The sequence below is a fragment of the Salmo salar genome, chromosome 07, assembly GCF_965601325.2.
Source record: "Salmo salar chromosome 07, fSalSal1, whole genome shotgun sequence".
Taxonomy (NCBI): Eukaryota; Metazoa; Chordata; class Actinopteri; order Salmoniformes; family Salmonidae; genus Salmo; species Salmo salar.
In genome coordinates, this window is record NC_138297.1 from 3,607,278 (window position 1) to 3,620,000 (window position 12,723).

Below are 12,723 nucleotides of genomic sequence, written 5' to 3' on the forward strand. Positions count from 1 at the left end.
AGTCCTCTACAGGTGAATCAGGTGTGTTAATCTAGTCCTCTACAGGTGAATCAGGTGTGTTAATCTACTCCTCTACAGGTGAATCAGGTGTGTTAATCTAGTCCTCTATAGGTGAGTCAGGTGTGTTAATCTAGTCCTCTACAGGTGAGTCAGATGTGTTAATCTAGTCCTCTACAGGTGAGTCAGGTGTGTTAATCTACTCCTCTACAGGTGAGTCAGGTGTGTTAATCTAGTCCTCTACAGGTGAGTCAGGTGCTATAGAGTGTTCCTGTGCGATGGCAGCTAACTCCTTTAAGAACTCTGCATATAGAACCGTAGCGAAGACTCTGTTCCTGTCCTGCGGAGGAATCTTAGGACAGGGGGGAACGTTCTGAGTTATCTGCTGTGTTCCATTGGGTAGAACACTCTTCCTGTTATCACTATGGCTGTCCTGGAGGAGCTCTGAGAGAGGGACAGCGGGGAGAGGGACAGCGGGGAGAGGGACAGCGGGGAGAGGGACAGCGGGGAGAGGGACAGCGGAGAGAGAAAAGGAGAAGAAAGAGAGACGGAGGGTCAGAGTGTTGGATGGAGGGATGATTGATGGATGATGGGTGGATGATGAATGGATGGATGATGAATGGATGGATGAATGATAGATGATGGATGGATTTATGGTGGATGGATGGATGGATGGATGATGGATGATGGATGGATGGATGATGGATGGATGGATGATGGATGGATGATGGATGGATGATGGATGATGGATGGATGGATGATGGATGGATGATGGGTGGATGATGGATGGTGGATGGATGGATGATGGATGGATGAATGATAGATGATGGATGGATTTATGGTGGATGGATGGATGGATGGATGGATGGATGGATGGATGGATGATGGATGGTGGATGGATGGATGATGGATGGATGGATGATGGATGGATGATGGATGGATGGATGGATGGATGGATGATGGATGGTGGATGGATGGTGGATGGATGATGGATGGGTGGATGGATGGATGGATGATGGATGGATGATGGGTGGATGGATCCTAACCTCTGAGTTTCAGTGCTTGGTCTCTAGCCAGTAGGTATCTCCATGCATCTCTGACTGTAGCAGGAAAATCCGCCTGGTCCACTGCATACTGCTCTATCTGGACACGCACTGAGACCAGCACCTCACACACACACACACACACACACACACACACACACACACACACCTATATTAGATGCAATTTAACACACAAAATGACACACACACACCCCCCCCCCCCCCCCCCTCTGGTCCTACCTGGTATAGTGTGCGTACGTTGGGCTGTGGGTCAGCGTGCGTGTTCAGCAGGAAAGCTCGCAGGAGAGGCTGGGGGTATTTGGCGAGCTGAGACAGGATGCCTGTAACCAGCAGGTTGACTGGAATAGGGTTCTCAAACAGGTTCTCCAACCGAGACAGCAGAACACTAATGAACGGGCCTGTGGAACCACACGACACAGCGCTATAAACGAGACATTGACAGGAGAACAGCGGAACTCATTGATTCAAACTTAGAACCTTCAACAAGCTAGCAGCACTAGAACCCTCGTTATTTTAGAACCCTCAACATTCTACAACTCATTATTTTAGAACCCTCAACATTCTACAACTCATTATTTTAGAACCCTCAACATTCCACATAAAGTTTGCACACAGGAATGACAGTTCTCAATGTCTCACCAGTGAAGGGAATCCCATGTTTTCTGTCTTGGCTGTTCCTCGTCAGTTCTGGACTGTTCTCCGGTTCCAGATCGGCATCGTTCGGTTCCGGTGAGTCTGTAGAGAACACACTAAAGTCCAACTCCTCCTCCTCCTCCTCCTCCTCTCCCTGGGCCAGAGCCAACACGCGCTTCCTGAACTCTGCGATGTCATCGGTGACGTCATCAGGCTCCGCCCCCAGCGAGCGCATGAGCTCCCGATACTGGGACAGGAAGTTGTCACCCGCCGCCGAGGCATCGGTCTGCTGTTTCTCCTCGACTCCAGGGACAAGGCGTGTGTGATTCTCTGAGGTGGTTCTCTCCTGACGTTCTGCTGTGGTCAGGTCATCGACCTCCTCGTTGACTGTGCGGTCCTCACAGCTCAGACCGTTACTGAGTAGTTGTGGTTGTGATCGCTTCTCCTCTCTCACCCTCTCTTCCTCTCTCACCCTCTCTTCCTCTCTCACTCCCTCTTCCTCTCTCACTCCCTCTTCCTCTCTCACTCCCTCTTCCTCTCTCACCCCCTCTTCCTCTCTCACTCCCTCTTCCTCTCTCACCCCCTCTTCCTCTCTCACTCCCTCTTCCTCTCTCACTCCCTCTTCCTCTCTCACTCCCTCTTCCTCTCTCATCCTCTCTTCCTCTCTCACTCCCTCTTCCTCTCTCACCCTCTCTTCCTCTCTCACTCCCTCTTCCTCTCTCACTCCCTCTTCCTCTCTCACTCCCTCTTCCTCTCTCACTCCCTCTTCCTCTCTCACTCCCTCTTCCTCTCTCACTCCCTCTTCCTCTCTCACCCTCTCTTCCTCTCTCACTCCCTCTTCCTCTCTCACCCCCTCTTCCTCTCTCACTCCCTCTTCCTCTCTCACTCCCTCTTCCTCTCTCACTCCCTCTTCCTCTCTCACTCCCTCTTCCTCTCTCACTCCCTCTTCCTCTCTCACTCCCTCTTCCTCTCTCACTCCCTCTTCCTCTCTCACTCCCTCTTCCTCTCTCACCCTCTCTTCCTCTCTCACCCCCTCTTCCTCTCTCACCCCCTCTTCCTCTCTCACCCCCTCTTCCTCTCGTCGACCTGTTCCATGTCTGTGAACAGGTGCGGTTGAGGTTGTGCTCCCGACAAGCGGTTTCCTGGTCTGTGGAGCGGTCCTGCGGCTCGGTTTGTATTCCGCCGCGTGGCTACGAGCGGCGTCTCTCCGCGCTACGAGGTTATAGACCAATACGTCGTCCTGAAAGTCGGACTCTTCTACGTAGGAGCCTTGGATCAACATTACGGCCGAACGTCTCATTTCCTGGATATGCTGAGGGGTTTCGATATGTACAGGGGGGGCGCTATCATCCCACTCGTAACTATCATCCCACTCCAAATCTACCACACTCCCCCTCCCTCCCCCGTCCCCTCTGTCTCCCCCTCTGTGTTGGTTTCCCATGGTTACAGGGGGGGAAGGGAGGGGAGGGCTGGGAGATGAAGTCCAGGTAAAAGTTTGATCCGTTTTCTCTTGCTCTCTCTCTCCTTCCCCGTCTTCCTCCTCCTCTCTCTCTCCTTCCCCGTCTTCCTCCTCCCGAGGTGCAGGGTTCTCCCCGTCGTAGGGACCAGACCAGACCAGACAGGCCTGGAGCGATGCGGCGATCCCAACTCGAGCATCCCAGAGGTATTGGAGATAATTAGCATTCATCAGAAGGTCTGTCCTGTACATCGTGGAGTAACCAACACTGTCACTCTCTGACATGGGAGCGTCTGAGGAGGAAAAGAGAAGAAGGACCGGCTGTTTAGGGCTCTGTGTCGGCCCGGCTGTGTAGGGCCCTGTGTCGGCCCGGCTGTGTAGGGCTCTGTGTCGGCCCGGCTGTGTAGGGCTCTGTGTCGGCCCGGCTGTGTAGGGCTCTGTGTCGGCCCGGCTGTGTAGGGCTCTGTGTCGGCCCGGCTGTGTAGGGCTCTGTGTCGGCCCGGCTGTGTAGGGCTCTGTGTCGGCCCGGCTGTGTAGGGCTCTGTGTCGGCCCGGCTGTGTAGGGCTCTGTGTCGGCCCGGCTGTGTAGGGCCCTGTGTCGGCCCGGCTGTGTAGGGCCCTGTGTCGGCCCGGCTGTGTAGGGCTCTGTGTCTGCCCGGCTGTGTAGGGCTCTGTGTCGGCCCGGCTGTGTAGGGCTCTGTGTCGGCCCGGCTGTGTAGGGCTCTGTGTCGGCCCGGCTGTGTAGGGCTCTGTGTCGGCCCGGCTGTTTAGGGCTCTGTGTCGGCCCGGCTGTTTAGGGCTCTGTGTCGGCCCGGCTGTGTAGGGCTCTGTGTCGGCCCGGCTGTGTAGGGCTCTGTGTCGGCCCGGCTGTTTAGGGCCCTGTGTCGGCCCGGCTGTGTAGGGCTCTGTGTCGGCCCGGCTGTGTAGGGCTCTGTGTCGGCCCGGCTGTGTAGGGCTCTGTGTCGGCCCGGCTGTGTAGGGCTCTGTGTCGGCCCGGCTGTGTAGGGCTCTGTGTCGGCCCGGCTGTGTAGGGCCCTGTGTCGGCCCGGCTGTGTAGGGCTCTGTGTCGGCCCGGCTGTGTAGGGCTCTGTGTCGGCCCGGCTGTGTAGGGCTCTGTGTCGGCCCGGCTGTGTAGGGCCCTGTGTCGGCCCGGCTGTGTAGGGCTCTGTGTCGGCCCGGCTGTGTAGGGCTCTGTGTCGGCCCGGCTGTGTAGGGCTCTGTGTCGGCCCGGCTGTGTAGGGCTCTGTGTCGGCCCGGCTGTGTAGGGCTCTGTGTCGGCCCGGCTGTGTAGGGCTCTGTGTCGGCCCGGCTGTGTAGGGCTCTGTGTCGGCCCGGCTGTGTAGGGCCCTGTGTCGGCCCGGCTGTGTAGTGAAGGTGTTTTTTTTGTATCTATGTAGCTGTGATTTGTGCGTGTTCAGTGTGTGTGTGTGTGTGAGTGTTCAGTGTGTGTGTGTGTGTGTGTGTGTGTGTTCTCACCTGTCCCCGTGGCCCAGTGGGTGTGTTGGGTATGAGTGTGTGCGGCCCCGAGGCGCAGGGGGCACCAGGAGGGAGTGAGGAAGAGGAATTTAACAGCTGATGAAGAGAAGACCTCTCTGTCCTTCAGAGAGCGACGTTCTCTCACACACAGGTGTGTACACGGGATCAGATACCTGCAGAGAGAGAGACGGGGATAAACACACAGGTGTGTACACGGGATCAGATACCTGCAGAGAGAGGAGAGAAACACACAGGTGTGTACACGGATCAGATACCTGCAGAGAGAGGGGAGAAACACACAGGTGTGTACACGGATCAGATACCTGCAGAGAGAGGAGAGAAACACACAGGTGTGTACACGGGATCAGATACCTGCAGAGAGAGGGGAGAAACACACAGGTGTGTACACGGATCAGATACCTGCAGAGAGAGGGGAGAAACACACAGGTGTGTACACGGGATCAGATACCTGCAGAGAGAGAGAGAGAGAGAGAGAGAGAACACACAGGTGTGTACACGGGATCAGATACCTGCAGAGAGAGGGGAGAAACACACAGGTGTGTACACGGATCAGATACCTGCAGAGAGAGGGGAGAAACACACAGGTGTGTATACGGGATCAGATACCTGCAGAGAGAGAGAGAGAGAGAGAGAACACACAGGTGTGTATACGGGATCAGATACCTGCAGAGAGAGAGAGGAGAGAAACACACAGGTGTGTACACGGGATCAGATACCTGCAGAGAGAGAGAGGAGAAAACACAGGTGTGTACACGGGATCAGATACCTGCAGAGAGAGAGAGGAGAAACACACAGGTGTGTATACGGGATCAGATACCTGCAGAGAGAGAGAGGGGAGAAACACACAGGTGTGTATATGGGATCAGATACCTGCGGGGAGAGGAGCCGGGGACGGGCAGACCGCAGAGAGAGGGGAGAAACACACAGGTGTGTACACGGGATCAGATACCTGCAGAGAGAGAGAGGAGAAACACACAGGTGTGTATACGGGATCAGATACCTGCAGAGAGAGAGAGAGAGGAGAAACACACAGGTGTGTACACGGGATCAGATACCTGCAGAGAGAGAGAGGAGAAAAACACAGGTGTGTATACGGGATCAGATACCTGCAGAGAGAGAGAGGAGAAACACACAGGTGTGTATACGGGATCAGATACCTGCAGAGAGAGAGAGAGAGGGAGAAACACACAGGTGTGTACACGGGATCAGATACCTGCAGAGAGAGAGAGAGGGAGAGAAACACACAGGTGTGTACACGGGATCAGATACCTGCAGAGAGAGAGAGGAGAGAAACACACAGGTGTGTATACGGGATCAGATACCTGCAGAGAGAGAGAGGAGAAACACACAGGTGTGTATACGGGATCAGATACCTGCAGAGAGAGAGAGAGAGAGGAGAAACACACAGGTGTGTATACGGGATCAGATACCTGCAGAGAGAGAGAGGAGAAACACACAGGTGTGTATACGGGATCAGATACCTGCAGAGAGAGAGAGGAGAGAAACACACAGGTGTGTATACGGGATCAGATACCTGCAGAGAGAGAGGAGGAGAAACACACAGGTGTGTACACGGGATCAGATACCTGCAGAGAGAGAGGAGAGAAACACACAGGTGTGTACACGGGATCAGATACCTGCAGAGAGAGAGAGGAGAGAAACACACAGGTGTGTACACGGGATCAGATACCTGCAGAGAGAGAGAGGAGAGAAAACACAGGTGTGTACACGGGATCAGATACCTGCAGAGAGAGAGAGGAGAGAAACACACAGGTGTGTATACGGGATCAGATACCTGCAGAGAGAGAGAGGAGGAGAAACACACAGGTGTGTATACGGGATCAGATACCTGCAGAGAGAGAGAGGGGAGAAACACACAGGTGTGTACACGGGATCAGATACCTGCAGAGAGAGAGAGGAGAAACACACAGGTGTGTACACGGGATCAGATACCTGCAGAGAGAGAGAGGGGAGAAACACACAGGTGTGTATACGGGATCAGATACCTGCAGAGAGAGAGAGAGAGGAGAGAGAAACACACAGGTGTGTACACGGGATCAGATACCTGCAGAGAGAGGGGAGAAACACACAGGTGTGTACACGGGATCAGATACCTGCAGAGAGAGGGGAGAAACACACAGGTGTGTATACGGGATCAGATACCTGCAGAGAGAGAGAGAGAGAGAGAAACACACAGGTGTGTATACGGGATCAGATACCTGCAGAGAGAGAGAGGAGAGAAACACACAGGTGTGTACACGGGATCAGATACCTGCAGAGAGAGAGAGGAGAAAAACACAGGTGTGTATACGGGATCAGATACCTGCAGAGAGAGAGAGGAGAGAAACACACAGGTGTGTATACGGGATCAGATACCTGCAGAGAGAGAGAGAGAGAGAAAACACACAGGTGTGTACACGGGATCAGATACCTGCAGAGAGAGAGAGGAGAAACACACAGGTGTGTATACGGGATCAGATACCTGCAGAGAGAGAGAGAGAGAGAGAGAAAAACACACAGGTGTGTATACGGGATCAGATACCTGCAGAGAGAGAGAGGAGAAACACACAGGTGTGTACACGGGATCAGATACCTGCAGAGAGAGAGAGAGAGAGAAACACACAGGTGTGTATACGCAGACATACGCCTTCACGTCAGAGGAGGCTGGTGGGAGGAGGTATAAGAGGCTCATTGTAATGTCTGGAATGGAACATGTACACACACACACACACACACACACACACACACACACTGAACACACACACACACACCTTCCTACCTGAGTATGAGCTGAAGCATGACGTCTTCACAGAACAGACCAATGAGCGTTCGGAACAGAGCCAGAGACACTGTACCTAACTATAACACACACAGGGGTCAAAGGTCAAAACACATTACCTTTTAGTTATAAACAGCAAGAGAACAGAGTCCTGTCTGTCTGTCTGTCTGTCTGTCTGTCTGTCTGTCTGTCTGTCTGTCTGTCTGTCTGTCTGTCTGTCTGTCTGTCTGTCTGTCTGTCTGTCTGTCTGTCTGTCTGTCTGTCTGTCTGTCTGTCTGTCTGTCTGTCTGTCTGTCTGTCTGTCTGTCTTACCTGGAAGGGTGTGTTAACTCTGGAAGGGTGTCTGTCTGTCTGTCTGTCTGTCTGTCTGTCTGTCTGTCTGTCTGTCTGTCTGTCTGTCTGTCTGTCTGTCTGTCTGTCTGTCTGTCTTACCTGGAAGGGTGTGTTAACTCTGGAAGGGTGTCTGTCTGTCTGTCTGTCTGTCTGTCTGTCTGTCTGTCTGTCTGTCTGTCTGTCTGTCTGTCTGTCTGTCTGTCTGTCTGTCTGTCTGTCTGTCTGTCTGTCTGTCTGTCTGTCTGTCTGTCTGTCTGTCTGTCTGTCTGTCTTACCTGGAAGGGTGTGTTAACTCTGGAAGGGTGTGTGTTACCTGGAAGGGTGTGTGTTACCTGGAAAGGTGTGTGTTACCTGGAAAGGTGTTAACTCTGGAAGGGTGTGTTAACTCTGGAAGGGTGTGTTAACTCTGGAAGGGTGTGTTAACTCTGGAAGGGTGTGTTACCTGGAAGGGTGTGTGTTACCTGGAAGGGTGTGTTACCTGGAAGGGTGTGTGTTACCTGGAAGGGTGTGTGTTACCTGGAAGGGTGTGTGTTACCTAGGAAGGGTGTGTGTTACCTAGGAAGGGGGGGGGTGTTACCTGGAAGGGGGGGGGGGGTGTTACCTGGAAGCGTGTGTGTTACCTGGAAGGGGGTGTGTTACCTGGAAGGGTGTGTGTTACCTGGAAGGGGGTGTGTTACCTGGAAGGGGGTGTGTTACCTGGAAAGGTGTATGTTACCTGGAAAGGTGTGTTACCTGGAAGGGGGTGTGTTACCTGGAAGGGGGTGTTAACTCTGGACACCAGTGTGTCTAGAAGCTGGACGTTGTCGTGTGTGTGTAGCAGTATGAAGGAGAGGAAGGTCTGGAGGAGGTTGGGCTCTGACACCGAGCGGAGGAAGAGGTCCAGGTACGCTGTAGTGGTCATCACCTCTTCTAGTGTGCACTACACACAGCCAATCAGAGAACAGAGATATAGACACACAGCAGCCAATCAGAGAACAGAGATATAGACACACAGCAGCCAATCAGAGAACAGAGATATAGACACACAGCAGCCAATCAGAGAACAGAGATATAGACACACACACACACACACACAGCAGCCAATCAGAGAACAGAGATATATAGACACACACACACAGCAGCCAATCAGATAACAGAGATAGACACACACACACACACACACACACACCACACACACACACACACACACACACACACACACAGCAGCCAATCAGAGAACAGAGATATATAGACACACACACACAGCAGCCAATCAGATAACAGAGATATAGACACACACACAGCAGCCAATCAGAACTCAGCAAACCAGGATGAGGAAAGTAATATGACTAATGAGAATTTATTTCAGGAGAAATTAGGAAATTCATTGACCAATCAGAAATGATTGACAAAGGACTTGAGGAAGACAAATGAAATACTGTAACCAATTAGCATTAAGTAGACAGAACTACAGGAAATTTGAAGACCAATGAGCATTGTTGAAACAGGACTACAGGGAGTAGGGTGACCAATCAGCAGTAGTGTTAATGACCTTGTGCAGAGCTGGCGCCAGTACAGGAACCAGGAAGCCGTTGTAGATATATCTCAGCAACTGACCTCTGATGGAGGGATGGCCAGCCTGGAGGGAGAGATGGGAGGGAGGGAGGGAGGGAGGGAGAGATGGGGAGATGGGGGAGGGAGAGATGGGGAGATGGGAGGGAGAGATGGGGAGATGGGGAGGGGGAGATGGGAGGGAGGGAGAGATGGGAGGGAGGGAGAGATGAGGGGGAGAAAGAGAGGGGAGGTAAGGGGAGGGGAGGGAGAGATGGGGAAGGGGGAGAGATGGGGTGAGATGGGGAGGGAGGGGGAGAAAGATAAGGGAGGTGAGGGAGAGAAAGAGGGGAGGGAGGAGAGATGGGGGAGGAGAGATGGGGGGGGAGGGAGAGAGAGAGATGGGGGAGGAGAGGGAGAGAGAGAGATGGGGGAGGAGAGGGAGAGAGAGAGATGGGGGAGGAGAGATGGGGGAGGAGAGATGGGGGGGGGGAGATGGGGGAGGGGAGGGAGAGAGATGGGGGAGAGAGAAGGGGGGAGGAGAGATGGGGGAGAGAGAGGTGGGGGGAGGAAAGATGGGGGGGAGGGGGAGATGGGGATGGAGGGGGAGAGAGAGAGAGAGAGAGAGAGAGAGAGAGAGAGAGAGAGAGATAGGAGGGGGGGTAAGGGGGAGAGAGAGGTGGGGAGGGGAGATGGGGGGAGATGGGGGAGTGAGAGAGAGGTGGGGGAGATGCTTAGCTAGCCAGCTAAAGGTATTTTACAGTCAGTTAACAAGTGTTTCTGAACTCTTTTGGTAGCTTCTGTTCTGCTGTAGTTTCACCCTGAGTTATGTTTCCATTTAATAATTATATCCACTGGGGAGGAAGTGTGTGTGTGTGTGTGTGTGTGTGTGTGTGTGTGTGTGTGTGTGTGTGTGTGTGTGTGTGTGTGTGTGTGTGTGTGTGTGTGTGTGTGTGTGTGTGCCTCACCTTAATGACAGAGCAGCAGAACTGCAGAGAGTTTAGGAACTGGACCAAAGCCGGAACCTGCATCCAGTCAAGAAATCAAGTCAATGTCAAATTACCAGCCATGTAGGTAGCTAGGTAGGTAGCTAGGTAGCCATGTAGCCAGCCAGGTAGCCATGTAGTCAGCCAGGTAGCCAGCCAGCCATATAGCCAGCTAGGTAGCCAGCCAGGTAGCTAGGTAGCCAGCCAGGTAGGTAGCCAGCCATATAGCCAGCCATGTAGCCAGCCAGCTAGGTAGCCAGCCAGGTAGCCATGTAGCCAGCCAGGTAGCCATGTAGTCAGCCAGGTAGCCAGCCAGCCATATAGCCAGCTAGGTAGCCAGCCAGGTAGCCATGTAGCCAGCCAGGTAGCCATGTAGCCAGCCAGGTAGCCATGTAGTCAGCCAGGTAGCCAGCCAGCCATATAGCCAGCTAGGTAGCCAGCCAGGTAGCCATGTAGCCAGCCAGGTAGCCATGTAGCCAGCCAGCCATGTAGCCAGCCAGCTAGGTAGCCAGCCAGCCAGGTAGTCAGCCAGGTAGCCATGTAGCCAGCCAGCTAGGTAGCCAGCCAGCCATATAGCCAGCCAGGTAGCCAGCCAGCCAGGTAGCCAGCCAGCCATATAGCCAGCTAGCCAGCCAGCTAGGTAGCCAGCCAGCTAGGTAGCCAGCCAGCCATGTAGCCAGCCAGCCATATAGCCAGCCAGCCAGGTAGCCAGCCAGCCAGGTAGCCAGCCAGCTAGGTAGCCAGCCCGCTAGGTAGCCAGTCAGCCAGGTAGCCAGCCAGCCATCTAGGTAGGCAGCCAGCCAGGTAGCCAGCCAGCCAGGTAGCCAGCCAGTCAGGTAGCCAGCCAGCCATGTAGCCATGTAGCCAGCCAGGTAGCCAGCCAGCTAGCCAGCCAGCCAGGTAGCCAGCCAGCCAGGTAGCCAGCCAGGTAGCCAGGTAGCCAGCCCGGTAGCCAGCCAGCCAGGTAGCCAGCCAGCCAGGTAGCCAGCCAGCCAGGTAGCCAGCCAGCCAGGTAGCCAGCCAGCCAGGTAGCTAGGTAGCCAGCCAGGTAGCCAGCCATATAGCCAGCCAGCCAGCCATGTAGTCAGCCAGGTAGCCAGCCAGGTAGCCATGTAGCCAGCCAGCTAGGTAGCCAGCCAGCCATGTAGTCAGCCAGGTAGCCAGCCAGGTAGCCATGTAGCCAGCCAGCTAGGTAGCCAGCCAGACATATAGCCAGCCAGCCATGTAGTCAGCCAGGTAGCCAGCCAGCCAGCCAGGTAGCCAGCCAGCCAGGTAGCCAGCCAGCTAGGTAGCCAGCCCGCTAGGTAGCCAGTCAGCCAGGTAGCCAGCCAGCCATCTAGGTAGCCAGCCAGCCAGGTAGCCAGCCAGTCAGGTAGCCAGCCAGTCAGGTAGCCAGCCAGCCATGTAGCCATGTAGCCAGCCAGGTAGCCAGCCAGCTAGCCAGCCAGCCAGGTAGCCAGCCAGCCAGGTAGCCAGCCAGGTAGCCAGGTAGCCAGCCAGGTAGCCAGCCAGCCAGGTAGCCAGCCAGGTAGCCAGCCAGCTAGGTAGCCAGCCAGCCAGCCAGGTAGCCAGCCAGCCAGGTAGCCAGCCAGGTAGCCAGCCAGCCAGGTAGCTAGGTAGCCAGCTAGGTAGCTAGGTAGCCAGGCAGCTAGGTAGTCATGTAGTCAGCCAGGTAGCCAGCCAGGTAGCTAGGTAGCCAGCCAGCCAGCCATATAGCCAGCCAGCCAGGTAGCCAGCCAGCCAGGTAGCTAGGTAGCCAGCCAGGTAGCCAGCCAGGTAGCCATGTAGCCAGCCAGCTAGGTAGCCAGCCAGCCATGTAGCCAGCCAGCCAGGTAGCCAGCCAGCCAGGTAACCATGTAGCCAGCCAGCTAGGTAGCCAGCCAGCCATGTAGCCATGTAGTCAGCCAGGTAGCCAGCCAGCCATATAGCCAGCCAGCCATGTAGCCAGCCAGCCAGGTAGCCAGCCAGCCAGGTAACCATGTAGCCAGCCAGCTAGGTAGCCAGCCAGCCAGGTAGCCAGCCAGCCATGTAGCCAGCTAGCCATGTAGCCAGCTAGCCATGTAGCCAGCCAGCTAGGTAGCCAGCCAGGTAGCCATGTAGCCAGCCAGGTAGCCATGTAGCCAGCCAGGTAGCCAGCCAGTCAGGTAGCTTGTAAACAAATCTTTATTCTGTCCATCTCTGATATTTTGTTAGAGCTATGCTGGATGACGTAAATAAACCACTGTCTGTCCAGGGTTTAAATGATGACGTTAATAATCTGTGAGATAAAATCTTCCAAACGGTTTACCTGTATCCAGTCAGCTCTCTCCAGACAGTGCCAGTCTTCACTATACACCTGTAGCTTCGCAGGTAGAGAGGAATACAAACCACTCAGACCTGTAGCCAGAACCTAGACACACACACACACACACACACACACACACACACACACACACACACACACACACA

At 54.5% G+C, this 12,723-nt stretch overlaps 1 protein-coding gene across 1 annotated transcript in view; it reads right to left on the reverse strand.

Moving 5' to 3' along the window:
* Positions 1–375: 375 nt before the first annotated feature.
* Positions 376–12,723, reverse strand: part of LOC106594432 (uncharacterized) — a 15,894-nt gene continuing 3,546 nt past the window's right edge. The window contains exons 2-10 of the mRNA XM_082977266.1: positions 12,563–12,664; positions 10,258–10,314; positions 9,291–9,377; positions 8,511–8,678; positions 7,427–7,506; positions 4,681–4,799; positions 1,701–3,509; positions 1,281–1,459; positions 376–441 (exon numbers count right to left, since the gene is read on the reverse strand). Of these exons, the coding sequence (XP_082833392.1) occupies positions 376–441; positions 1,281–1,459; positions 1,701–3,509; positions 4,681–4,799; positions 7,427–7,506; positions 8,511–8,678; positions 9,291–9,377; positions 10,258–10,314; positions 12,563–12,664 (2,667 nt within the window). The remainder of the gene's footprint in view (positions 442–1,280; positions 1,460–1,700; positions 3,510–4,680; positions 4,800–7,426; positions 7,507–8,510; positions 8,679–9,290; positions 9,378–10,257; positions 10,315–12,562; positions 12,665–12,723) is intronic.